The following is a 13,174-nucleotide window of genomic DNA, read 5'->3' on the forward strand; positions in this document are numbered from 1 at the left end:
AAGCATCTAGCACCAAACTCAAACGGGGCAGAAGATCTAATCTTAAACCCACAAAATTAAAAGATGTTAAATCACTATCACTATTTGAAACACAGGCCTAAATTTCAGTATATCTTATAATTCTGCTTGGATAGAAACAAAAAGGTTCAGCACTGTACCATCCTTTGTATAGCAAGTCTATCCAGATGTTCTCTAGCACGGTGCCTGGCTGTGTGAATCTCTTTTTCCAAAGCAGACAGCTCACTGGCAAACCTGATCCTTTTCTCATCACTTGCATGACTTGACATGGACTTTTGTTCATGAGTCCTGTAGGACGAGAGAAAAGATCAGGTAAGAGTAACCAATATGAAGCTTTAAGACTGTCACTCATACACATTAGGCAACTGAGGGCTCTGAAATCACACCAGCAAGGTGTAAAATCTAGTTTAGGAATTATTTTTAGCATCTATCCACCTATCTTAGTGAGCATGTGAAAGAAATATGAATTTTCCTTCATATTCTTTCCCCCTGTATATGTCATGCTATAGCTTCAGGTCTTGAAAGCTGGCTGGGCCATGTTGACATGGTACCCCACAGTCATAGTCTTCCAATAACCAAGATCAAAACCTGCCTGGCTTCCCTCTGGCCCCTAATTTTCCTTCCCATGGATACAAGAAGGCAGGGGAGTGAAGGCATGTTCTGTGACTGTTCAGAACCTGATAAGAGTTGGGCCTTGATTATGGTGTGCCCTTGGGTCTAGCATCTGGGAAGCTCTGCTAGCTTCATGGGCTGTATCAGCTGACCTCACCTGAAAGATACAGACCAAGGAGTTCACAAGCTACATGCAAAAAAGCTCTCCTTGGGCAGGAGTAAGTGGGAAGTGTTATAGAAATTATCAGAAAAAGACAACCTTTTGAGAAATGTGTGGGTTGTTCCCTGAAAATCTGACTCTATAGATTTTTCAGAATTCCTAAAAAAACCCAACGCATAAATGTTTTTAGGAGGAGCAAGCTCAAGCTTCTGCATGCACGCTGATTCAGTAAGCAGCCTGTGCTACTCTTTGCCTTGCCAACAGGACAAAAGAAGGGAGCTGAATATGAGAAATTTCTAACATGGCTGTCATTATACAATATGGCAAGACTCTTAAAGCATAACCCAATGTGCCATGAAGCAAATGAGAAGACTTGCATGAAGTTCAGTGAACAGTAAATCATGACATTGTTTGTGTGGTATTTTAAAAATATTTCTTTGTACCATTGCAATACTTTAATTACCAGCCTCATTCTGCCATGTATTTTTTTATATTGGTAAAATGTAAGACCATTTAAAAAAGTGAGGTTGATTTCCCTACAACATTCTGTTTCTAGGATATATATTTCAAAACAAAGTATCAGAACCATATGGGTGTATATGATTTTCACAACACATTTTCTACAAACAAGGCAGTATTTGTTCTTGTAGCGTAAATTCTCTGTCTTTGGTGCAGTCACTATAGAACATGGCAGAGCAGAAACAGTCAACTTCACTAAAAGGAATATTTCCATCAGCACATTTATTATAGGACTTCCTATCAAGGCCATTACTGAGACATGACAGTAAGCCCTCTTGATATTAAGGAAAGAACTCAAAAAAGTTTAAATTGATCCAAACCAGAAATTCAGGAATAGTCAAGTAGATCTGTTCCAAACTGAGTTTTGGATCCCAGGCAGATTCTCATTTATTTTGGTTTTGAAGCCGTTTTCAAGGATCGGAGTGGGGATTAGGGGAACAATTCTGGGTTGAAATGCGAGATCGAAAGTGACACTCAGTCATTTAGTATTCCAGCCAAAATAGATTAGTGAAGAACAGTGACAGAGAAGCCTCCAGTCTTGTCAACTTTGAAAAGAGCCCTGGCAAAAGAGCGATACTAAATGGGACCAGAGCCACTACACAAGTCAGATGGCACCAACAGAGCTTTACCTTTTCCTGGATTCTTGCATTGCTTCATGAGCCAAGGTGCGTGCCCTCCTGGCACAGAGTCTACACGTCGTTTTTCCCAAGCCAGATGATTCATAATAAGCAGCCTGTCTGGAAGCAGCCCTTCAAATATAAAAGACATTGTTATAACCCAGCAGTTCTGCTAAAACACGAACTCACAAAAGTCAAAGAAATTACTTTAAATGAGCTGAATACCATGACTGAGCACTGTTCAGTAAGAAACCTACTTTGCATTCCTCAATAGCTGCACTAGGGTGCTGATTCTTACTTGTCCTTCAAGGGTTTAATGCCCATCATCTGTCATTGGGGATCATTAGGCATTTTATTTCATTCAGTTCTGTTAAACTTATCTCTATCTCCAATCATTCAAGTGCTATGATAGCACTTCAGTGAAACACGAGGGTACCAGCCTGTCTAATACACAAATCACACAGAATCTTTGTAACATTTTCTATTTCTAAATATTCCTGCCTTTCTATACTTCACATAACCTTCTGCATAAACTCTTCTCTTTCATAAGGGAAGCTGGACAAGCTAGACAGCCAGCTAGGCTAGCTAGGCATCTTAATTACTGAGGAGGAAGAACAGTGATTCTTAAGCAACCAAGATTTAAAGCTCCAGGCTTTGAGATACAAAGAACGTATACCTTGTGGCTAAAACTCTGAGATTTCACACGAGAGGAGTTCAACCCTTATTTAATTTAAAAAAAAAAAGAAATTGAATGACAAAAACTGTAATCAGGAATAACCAACTTCAGGAGAAGGAATATCCTCATGTCATATGGAAGAACAGGTAAAACATTGTTTCTATGATTTACAATAAATTTCCTGGCAATTTCTCTTAAGTCAGAATTTCAATTGGAGTCTAAAAGGAAGAATTTCCAACTTGGAAGTAGTAAATAGGACAGATCCTGACCTAAAAGGTCTGCATAGGTGAGTTGCAACATAGCTAGAAATTCTAGCTATGCTTGTGGGAGACTATAGACAAGGAGCGTCCCAATGGAAGGAAGTGGAAAGCTACCATTCTGAATAAACCACAATTTTAGGGGGTGGAGTGGGAAGCTAAATATCTTGATTCTAAGACCTGATTACCCAAAATAGAAACCTCTCTATGCTCTGTATGTGAAATACATGGCACTTACTTTCTTGCTGCATATTCCTCAAGTACATATCTTGTCTGAATGTTGCGATAGGACTGATCAAAGTGCTTGTGCCTCCTCTGGTAAAAGGGCACCGCTACTGACGACATACTTTAGTTTGTTACAATCGGGAATTCCTGCAGAGAGTGAAATCACATTTAGCCATACATTTCAGAGACTTAAGCTTGATATTTTTGCATACATACACATATGTATGTACGTGTACAAATGTATAAAATTCCATCAATTTATGACAAATAGAGCCATCAATGATATACATGGACACCTCAGGATGCATTTTATCAGTGGCGCAGTAAGCCATGGAATCATAGATGACAGAGCTAGAAGATAATTTGTCAGATCATTTTACCCTTCCTTCTTTGCAGATGTCATTTAACGCCGCCATAGAAATTTCCAGGGATGGAAATTGGAGAGCTTTTGAGGCATTTATAGGTGTTTCAGCTCTCCGCTCTTCAAAGCTCTTACTTTGCCCCTTATTGCAATTTATGCTCGCTATTTCTTGTTCAATTTACCATGACAACAAAAACCAGACTGCATTCACGCACTTTTTCAGCAGCCCGAAGACTTTTTTTGCATTTTTTCAGCTCTCTTGTTTAAACTAAACAAAGCCGGCTCATCCAATCTTTTCTTGTGGGTCATTTTTTGGAGACCTCCAATCATTCTGGTTGCCCTCTTGTGGACTTTCTCCAAAGCATAGCACAGTTTGATCAGTATTTGATTAGAAAGTTCTCAGGAACGTTCAGGGAGCTCCTAGAAGCAGTGTGGGTGGGAAGAGGATGCTTACCACTGAGTTGGAGTAAAGCAAATTCCCAGCCACAGCAATAAAGGAACTCGGAGGTGTCTACATCCCTTTAGGTTCATTAGAAATAAGATGACAACTTCTTGCAGAAGTGGGGAATGTTACCGGCCGTGTCCTGAGTAGGTGCCAGCTTGTGTAACTACAGTCTGCTGAATAAGTCCCGTTTACAGCCTCAACTGGATGTGGGGCTGTTTACTCCTAGGCCTCTTGGCCTAAATGGCAATGAGGGATTCCAGGGGTCAACTGAACGGCAAACACGGTCCCCAAGAGATGGCTGCATTTCAGTGACAAAGGAAGCAATTCCCCAATACAAAGTCTATAAAGCAGCTTGGGCCAAATTCTGAAGTTTTTAGTCAGGCAAATAAATTCCTGTAATAACGTCTAATTTCCTCCTGAAAAGTAAGGGTAGGATTCCCATTGCTATGCTACCACGTCGGGTGCAGTCTGTCAGCTACACTCTAGAAGCTGGGGCACAGGCAGAGACATGGCCTGGGACCCACCATGGGGCTACCCATGGGAAGTGAAGCAACTCTAGCTCATCCAGGGGCCATATTAAGCAGGTGTCAGGGACCTGAGGGCAGCAATGGACCTGGCTGGCCCTGCCCAGCCTCCTCCAGATCTCCCCAACCCTGCCCATGGCCCAAGACCTCATATGAGCCCCCAGGACCGTCAGCCCTGCCCTAGCAACGATGCAGCAGGGTCAGTCCAAAACTCTCCACAGCCCAGCCCTGCCCAGCCATGGGCCCTGCCAAGAAGAACCTGCCCGTGATGGAAATGCTCAGATCCACACCAAAAGTCTGCATTTGTCACAAGAAGTCCCATAAGTAGGCAGCCTCATGATGTGTATAAAATGAAAACTCAAAGGGATTTGAATAGAAATAAACTCATTTAGATACAACATGAGCTCCTCGTACTTAATTTCAAAGGCATTGGTACTGACCAGTTTTAGGTTGTGTTCTGTTTCCTATCAAATACCTGGAGATGTGTGCTTCAGGGACAAAAATGAACAATACTCACGTTAAAATTCAATTAATAACCATTTCTGGGAAAAAGTGGTTCCTGGTAAGATGAGATATAGTTCAAAATTGAAGAAATTCAGTCTCTACTTCATTGTCAACTTTCAAATTCCATGTAATTTTTTTGGTTTCATTAATCTTTTTACTGTGTGAAAAATGAATGCAATCAATGTAGTTTAATAAAATATTGCTGAAAATAGGTTTTTATTACTTACACTGAAAACAATGATGTTTTCTGTCACATAATGGAATTTTTATTCGTTTCTCATGCTTTGAAAAACCGTTTTGCAAAATCCCCATTTGAGAATGGAAAGCAATGACAAAATTGTTGAAAAACTACATATATTATCAAGGTTTTTTGCATTAATTTTTAAAGTGTGACTTGTTAATTTTTTTTAATTGTATTACTAGCCAGACTGTATATGCGGTAGCAATCATTTCCTACATTTCATTATTCTTGCAATTTATTCTTGCAAAATGAGAGCTAGATTTCTTATACAGCACATCATATTTTTAGAAAGAACATAAGATGTGTAACTGAAAGACTGCAATTCTTAGTTTAGCAAGTCACTTCATTTTATATGTTTGGCAATTTTGCCTGAATTGTATAAACTAAACACAAATTATTTTAAAAAAATGTTTTATAGGCTAAGAAGTTGAACCTTTAAACATAGCAGAATATCTATAAATACCATATTTCCAGCATATAGTATTTACCAATTAAAAAAATGCCAATTATTGATTAAGTGATGTAATAAATTCCAGCTGTGTCTGATTGTTAGTTTCAGGTATTCGAAAGCTGAGTCAGAAGCCCCCAAGTCATGAGATTCTCTCATCAGCTAGTTTTACTTTTCCAAGAAAAAGGTCTCTGCAGGAGAAGATAGTAGGTACACTTAATGGCAGATACATCTTATTTAAGAATGTCATGAGACCTAAACAGATGAGTTTTTACAATTTATCACCTGATAGCTGCATCTTCTGCAAGCCCTATAGTTACCTTTTCAATTCTTTTTCAAGAGATATGAAAATGACAAGTCACACGTTCAGGAATGAAAGCTTTAGGCAAAATTCCAGACACTGCAAGACAAAAATAAAAATGGGACATTAAAGAAATATATTACCACACTTCTAGAGAAAGTTAACATGACCCAAGTTAGTACAGAGATGCTCGCTTAGTTAGGTGCCCTCATGTAACGCTGAGCTGACGCACACCTATTAACTCATCATCCAACACATTGTCTTCATTACATGAACACGGTTACACAGACCCATGAGCAACCTCAGCTTCTCCTAGTTTTAGTACCTGTACATGACATTATGTGGCACCTGAAGACATCAAATACTGGATTTCTTCCTGCTTTCTAACTGTGTGACTATTGTGTATTTGACATTTGACTCCCCCCTTAGTTTGTACGTTAACTGGACAGTTAATGGTATAATGTTCCCTCTTTTCTATTTTTAATTAGCCCTTTCACTTAAATGAAGGTGCAAAGGTCAAACACATGGATTAAGCTGACTCAGCTCTTAAGTGCTTCTCATGTTTATATGTGGCCCTGTTAAATAATTCTATGAATTTAACAACATGCAATTTATGTGTTGCTATGTATATAACTCCAACTGAGATCTGACGTATAAGAGTTGCAGAGTAATGCCCATGTGTCCGGATGGATCACAGTCTGGGTTATTTTCATTTTTGAGATAGGAGAAAACATCTTTGCCATTTACAGTTTAGCCTTTTCCCCTAAATGTAAAACTTACATTTTAATTACCATATCTTCTTCTATTAATCAGCACCCAGGGTTTCTCAAAATTTGGGTTCAGATTTTTTTTCATTTTTACCCAAACATCTTTCAAATAGAAATAAGTGTAGCCGTCCACTTCCAGCCTCCATACAAGCAATTAACTGAGCTTGTTAGCAGCCAGACTCATTTTGCCTTCTGTTAACACAGAGGGGAGCTGCCTGGCAACAATTCCAAATGTAATAATCATCATCAGTTAATTGCAATGATGCTTGCAGAGTATGTATTTAATACCTAATAGTGCTGCAAAGACAAGTATCTGAAGAGCAAAATCACAGCCCCACTGTAAAAAAACAGCTTCAGCAGAGTCTACAGAGCACATAGAGTATCTTGAGTTCATGGCAAGAGAAATTTCTATTGTTTTCCTAGGAACAATGTGTTGACTGTTTTCCTAGTTTTCTACTGATACACATTTATGTGAGATGTTTGAAATATATACTAATACTCAGTCAACCTATCACTAACAGAGTTAGATAACATGATCTGCAGATGACAACTTAGCCCCACTGAAGTTATAGATTTAGGTGAACCAAGATTTTATTACTGGCAGTGAATGAAGACCTAGTTATACTGGCATGTAATTGGTGCAACTGACCCAACAGCAAGATGTAGTCAATGGTCTGGCAGAGGCATTGGGGTAAAAAAAAAACCAAAACTTTTCCCAATGGGAAATTGAAAAGTCACCAAAAATGCATAAATAGGCCAAGAGAAAGACAAATTAATTTTCTGGATAATTATAACAAAATAAAAAGCAAATCTCATTCACCAAGTTCTACTGGTATGTGACTACAGGAGTCACAGAGAACTTGCTGAAATATTTGGCCTGTGTGTTAAAAACAATCTTTGAACTTCACCTATGCACATCCTATTAATTTGCCTGGATTTCAAGAAAAAGATCTAGAATTACAGGACAAGATGATCCTAAAACACTAATTCTCTCATCTGACCTTTACTTCTTTGGTGGAACACAGCACAATTGTACTCCTACTTCATTATTATTCTTATTATCATCCCTGTTTATTTCTATGACTTTAAATGCTGAGGACATCAGCAGGACCTAAAATGCACTTATCTATGTTCCATATGAACCATTCAGAAGACTATTAAAGCCAAAAAAAAATATTGTCATCTGATATGTCCTTAAGGATTAATGATATAAAATACAAATGAATCAGTGTTTAAATTAATTTACACAAATATATTTTCATATGCTTAGTAGCATGTGTATAACAACTTATATGTGGTCATGAGTAAAAGGCAGAGTTTCCAGGCTAGGATATGCATAGTTTCATGCCATAGTAATACTGATCTGAATAGACAGAAATAATCTAGGACCACGTGACAAGGGGCCACATTCTTGAGCAGGGAAGCCAACGGTCTGATATAGGCTTTGTTAGTTTGATAAGTGAGTTAATTTAAGATTTAAAGGACAGGCAGTAAATTCCAGCATGATCATTCACACAGCCTCAGAGAGCAGGCACACAACCAAATAAATTGATGGATGGGATTGACAAATGCCTTGGGAAGAAGAACACGGTTGTGCTCACCATAGATAGACAACTTGCATTCCTAGACTCAGGAGGTTCCTGTCATGAGCAATGCACTATACAGCATGTACTTTCTCTGCCTGACCTGTCAACGCTGTATCATGCAACATGCATTTTCTTTGCTCATCTCTGTCCTTGTCCATCGGCAGAAGTGCTAAAAATGATTTGTGGGTTCTTGCCTGCCCTCACGTAGCCTATCCTCCTCATTCTGGCTGAAAGATCAGTATGTCCTGCTCCTACATGCATATCCTCATTCTTGATCTTCCTCTGTGTCTCATCTTTCTTAAATATCTTTGACCGTTTGTATTGACTTGAGGGTTTGTCCAGTTTTTCCCATGACGTAGGCATTGTTTCCTCTGTCTGTAGTCCTGCTTGTTGTTCTACACATTATTCAAAGTTAAGTGTTTTCAGAAAGCCCTGTTTTGCCAGCTTATACTTCCATGATACTTTAAAGCCCATGATATTTACCGGATAAAATATATTTAATTCTATACCACCTATATACCACAATGAAAGATAAAAAGTAAAGAAAAAACAAACCACCACCTTCTAGTCATCAGTTGCTTCTAGTGGCCAGTTTAAAGAATTACTGTATTGCCTCAGAAAACATGTGGTCCCTTCCAGATGGTTAAATAAATCCTGTAGAAATTGCAGTAGATAATAACATAAGAACATTTTTCCCCGGGAAACTTACTTTGGTGGAAAAACCTATAAAACCAGCATGAATCATTACACAGCTCATAGACACTGCAGTCTAAACCAGAATGGGATGTAGATGCTCTGGTAACATGTCCTCATTTTGGTAATAAGCTTCTAAAATGCTAATATGTCTCTCCAGCCTTTTATCTCTGTGTACAGATGTGTATTTTAGACTTTACACAGAAAATCATGTTCCATGTATGAAAAAGTACAAACTTAAAAACTCACACAATTTACTGTAAATTTAAGATGCTTCCATCTTTCTCATTGAAGATGTTTTTTCTTCTCCATAGCAAGAATTCAATTTTAACTTTTTTGACAACAGAATACAAATGCTTCTGAAATTAAAAAAGTATATGGAATTCCCATTTGCTTAAACCATATGGAATTCCAAACATCACTCAGCAAGCTTTGAGTTTCCTTGTCTTTTCTTTTCTGATGTCTTTAGCTACATCATAGTTGGTCTTATGTTTTACTGATCGCACCTCCTTTGTGTGGGAATAGCATTATTCTAGTTTCACAAATCAGTTTCAAACAGAACCATTTGAAAACTGAACTGAACTGTTCTCTTCTGGAGAACAGATTCAATCTGGTTCAAATAATCCCCGGAAGTACATGCATTACTTTTCTCATTAAACCTAAAAATGGAGTTCTCTCATCAATTTCCAGTCATCTGAATACCAGATGCAACAACATCTGAAGTTGAAAGCAACATTTTCAAGCAGCTGATGGTGCTTGCCATAACAGAGGTGTCTATTCTTAATTAATAATTTCACATATTTTGAATGAGTAGACTTTTAACATTTCACTACATCAAATGATTCTGCTTGCAAAGGCAATCATTTGGCTACAGCACATGTATTATTAGTTAGAATGTACACCTTGACCTTGTAATAATCCCTGAACGGTTTTCTTCACCCCGTAGCCATAACAGTTAGTGAGGAGGCAATTTGGAATACACCATGGGTGGTCATGGGCATGGGCATGGTCCTAGCCACAAACCTTAATGGAGTTAACCACCAGCTACGCTCTGCAACAAATAGGTATGAGGCAGAGCCATAAGTACCCTTCCCTCAAGTGAGGTCATTGTTGTGGAGGGAAGCACCAGTTCCTGCATTGTTGTGAGTCTAAAAAAATGTAATTTTGGCTTTTCTATGACTCACTTGATGGGAGGCAGTGGAAGCCCTCAGTTTGACTTCTCTTGCCATATCCTTGTTACAAGCTAAACTGTATACAATCCAGAGAGAGCACTTCTGAGGACACTGGGAATTAAATTAGGCTAAATTTGGCCACATTGACTTGAAACCTTGTCATCCTAACACTGCAAATGCGCAAAGAGTCAGAACATGTTCCCATAAAGTTTTAAGATTTCCCTTCACTTGGTGGGTGTACTACATCCCTTCAACTGGATAGCAAGGAATGTGAGACAGTGAGATAGCAAAAGTCAGTCACTTCCCATCATCTCAACCTTCACTATCCTTCATTATGATACTTTCATTGGCTCACAGGTACTATCAAAACACAGGAGTAGTTTCAAGAGCATGAACATGATTTCCCAAGACTCTGTCAATCAGTGGTATTTAGCCAGAATTTTCATGTGGCACAAAACATATCATGTAGCCCAGAGCAATAGACACCACAAATGTGTCTTCTGAAGACATTTGCTTGAAAGTATGGTTGACAAAAAATAAAAGTAGAAATTTTTGCCCTAGCTACATCCTATTCTTCAGCATGCCAAATAGTTTTGCCAGCTACTATAGGATTTTATGCTTCATTATTTATGCAAATTCTTCAGATAAATCGTGTTTTGTCTCTTTTTTGTTTGTCTTCTCATACAGCAATCTGTGTCCTGCTTATTGCTTGTTTTCCCTGAGGAAGGTAATTTATTTTTCACAGAAAAGCACCCAACACCCTCCCACAATCACTCCTATTTGTTCTGAACAAGAAAAACCTAGATGAAAAAAGGACTTACCAAGGGATATAGGAAAATTGCAAAGCAAAGAGGAAGACCAGCCTTTCCCAGCTTAGTAAACTCTGGCCGAGGAAAATAAAAATAATTCCCCTCTCTAAAGGCTACAGCCCCTTCACTCCCATTTAAGGGCAGATGCAATGCTATATTTAGAACTAACCAAGTGATTCTCCCAAGGCTGAGGTCAGCCTAATAGGCAATAAGGGTGTGATATCAAGGCAGACTAAAAGCCCTAGCCCCATACACAGTTTTCTACTGTATTTTAATAAAAGATAGACCTCATTAAAAAAAAAAAAAAAAGCAGTTGTTTATGTTAAAAGTGGGGTTTCTTTTCCCAGAAACACCAAGCACATGGGAAACAGTTTATCAGAAAACAGTTTAAACTTTTTATTTAGAAATGATTGACGTTTTAAAATAATCAATAACTTAGAAGACCAGTGGGGAGACATTAACTCCAGAATCTTATTAGTAGGCACATGAGATCCCCTTGGTGCCTCAGGCTGTAAAATGAGCCTCCCCGTTGCCTCCTTAAGAGCTCCCTGAATTTGAGAACATGGCTGCAGTATGTTAAGAAATAGCAACTATATAAAAAGCCTATTAACATAGATTTAAAGGAAGTCCAATTCCTACTCACTATTTCCATGTCCATAATATCACCAGTCAACCTGAGAGAGATTTCTCTGTGCCTTGTAGGTAAAGCAGGAAGAGTTAATACACATAGAGGCATACACAGGCAGAGGAAAAAACACAACCAAAGCACTTGATTCTGTGAGACCTTGATGGTCCCTGATTAATACCAACTAAAATGGAGGTTTGGTGCCTGTAGGGCTCCTAGATTTCTATCCAGAAGCTCCAAGGCATCACTGTGGTTGCTCTGACATGTCCAGATGCGATGGGGTAGCAGCACTCACCCTGCCGAGCTGGTGAGCACGGGCTCAATCACCCTGCACCGTTCTGGTGGTGTGCAGCCCCATAGGGGTTTGTCCTGTGACGTGAGCTCATACGAGGGAAGGGAAGGAAGGGTAGGAACTCTGACAAGGCTTTGTGACAAGTGTGAAGAAATAATCACATTCCTCTTCTTCTGGCTGAAAATAAGGCCAACATGTCTGGGAAAACCTGGCTAAATAGCAGATCTAATCACACCTCATAACTTGGCCCATAGTGACTCAAATATCCAGTGAGTCAGCAGCATACATTAAGTAGGGTATTCACTGATATTCAAAGTATTTGAAAATAACAAGATCTATTCAGAAATTACTTACATAGGAATGAGGTCAAGACCAAAGTCACTATGTGACTAAGATTTTTCTGTGCTTGGTATGAGATACTTTGATACATGAACAATGCTCTTTTAAGTCACGCTTTCTTCTTACGCATACACATATGGGAAGCAGAGCAAGATGTGGCAAAGCCTGTAACCAATTGATTCTTACTGCATTTACAGTATTCATGCAACTTTCCTAAAAAGCTCTGGTAAGGATCTTCCCCTCTTTCTTATCATCTAAGACTACCATTTGCTTGACGCAGACTTCTCCCTTCCTCCCATCGACCTTAAATTATAACTCAGTCTGACAGAATTAGATCTACAGAGACAGACACAGTGGAATGAGTGCATATGCACTGAGCATAAATGTTGCTTCAGAAGCAGCTGTCAAAGTAATTAGCATGTAATAATCCAGAGCAAACCCTCTTTACTTGCACGGCTCCTCCTCTTCTCTCCTATTGCATTTTCCTGTGGGAGGCAAGAGGTCAGTTTTCAGGAAAACTTTAAAGTTCTCATTACACTCTCTGCTTTTAATTTCTTGTTCTATATTTATTATATTTAAAGAAATGAAGGAATGTACAGCCTGCTCTGTCTGCCTTTACACTTGAGCTCTCTTCTGTTTCAGGGTGTGGTTGGATGTCAAAAATGTGAAAGTGCATCCTGAGGGCTGTGGGGAACATGCCATAGGAAAGAACCAGCCATGCAGTGGGGCCAGTCCCAGGTTGTCTCCAGGTAAGTCAATAAATAAATTCTCCTTCTCTTCATAGATATTCACAAAATAGGATAGAACGGAAAACTGCAATGTTGTGTTATTCAGTGGTGTTGAAATTTAGGCAGCAGAGCACCAAAAATTATCCAGCATTTTAATCATAAAATAATTCACATTACATTCTCGAACAAACCCTCCCTGAGACACTGAAGGTGTCTTCCCCTGATCTCTCCACTTCCCAAACAGAAGTTCTTCCC

At 38.9% G+C, this 13,174-nt stretch overlaps 1 protein-coding gene across 1 annotated transcript in view; it reads right to left on the bottom strand.

Annotated features, from left to right (window-relative positions):
* Positions 1-11,020, bottom strand: part of MYOM2 (myomesin 2) — an 80,933-nt gene extending 69,913 nt beyond the window's left edge. The window contains exons 1-5 of the mRNA XM_074153471.1: positions 10,948-11,020; positions 5,928-6,007; positions 3,098-3,231; positions 1,939-2,058; positions 159-306 (exon numbers count right to left, since the gene is read on the bottom strand). Of these exons, the coding sequence (XP_074009572.1) occupies positions 159-306; positions 1,939-2,058; positions 3,098-3,204 (375 nt within the window). The 5' untranslated portion in view covers positions 3,205-3,231; positions 5,928-6,007; positions 10,948-11,020. The remainder of the gene's footprint in view (positions 1-158; positions 307-1,938; positions 2,059-3,097; positions 3,232-5,927; positions 6,008-10,947) is intronic.
* Between the last annotated feature and the right edge of the window lie 2,154 nt (positions 11,021-13,174).

The sequence above is a fragment of the Numenius arquata genome, chromosome 9 (assembly GCF_964106895.1).
Source record: "Numenius arquata chromosome 9, bNumArq3.hap1.1, whole genome shotgun sequence".
In the NCBI taxonomy this organism is placed as follows: Eukaryota; Metazoa; Chordata; class Aves; order Charadriiformes; family Scolopacidae; genus Numenius; species Numenius arquata.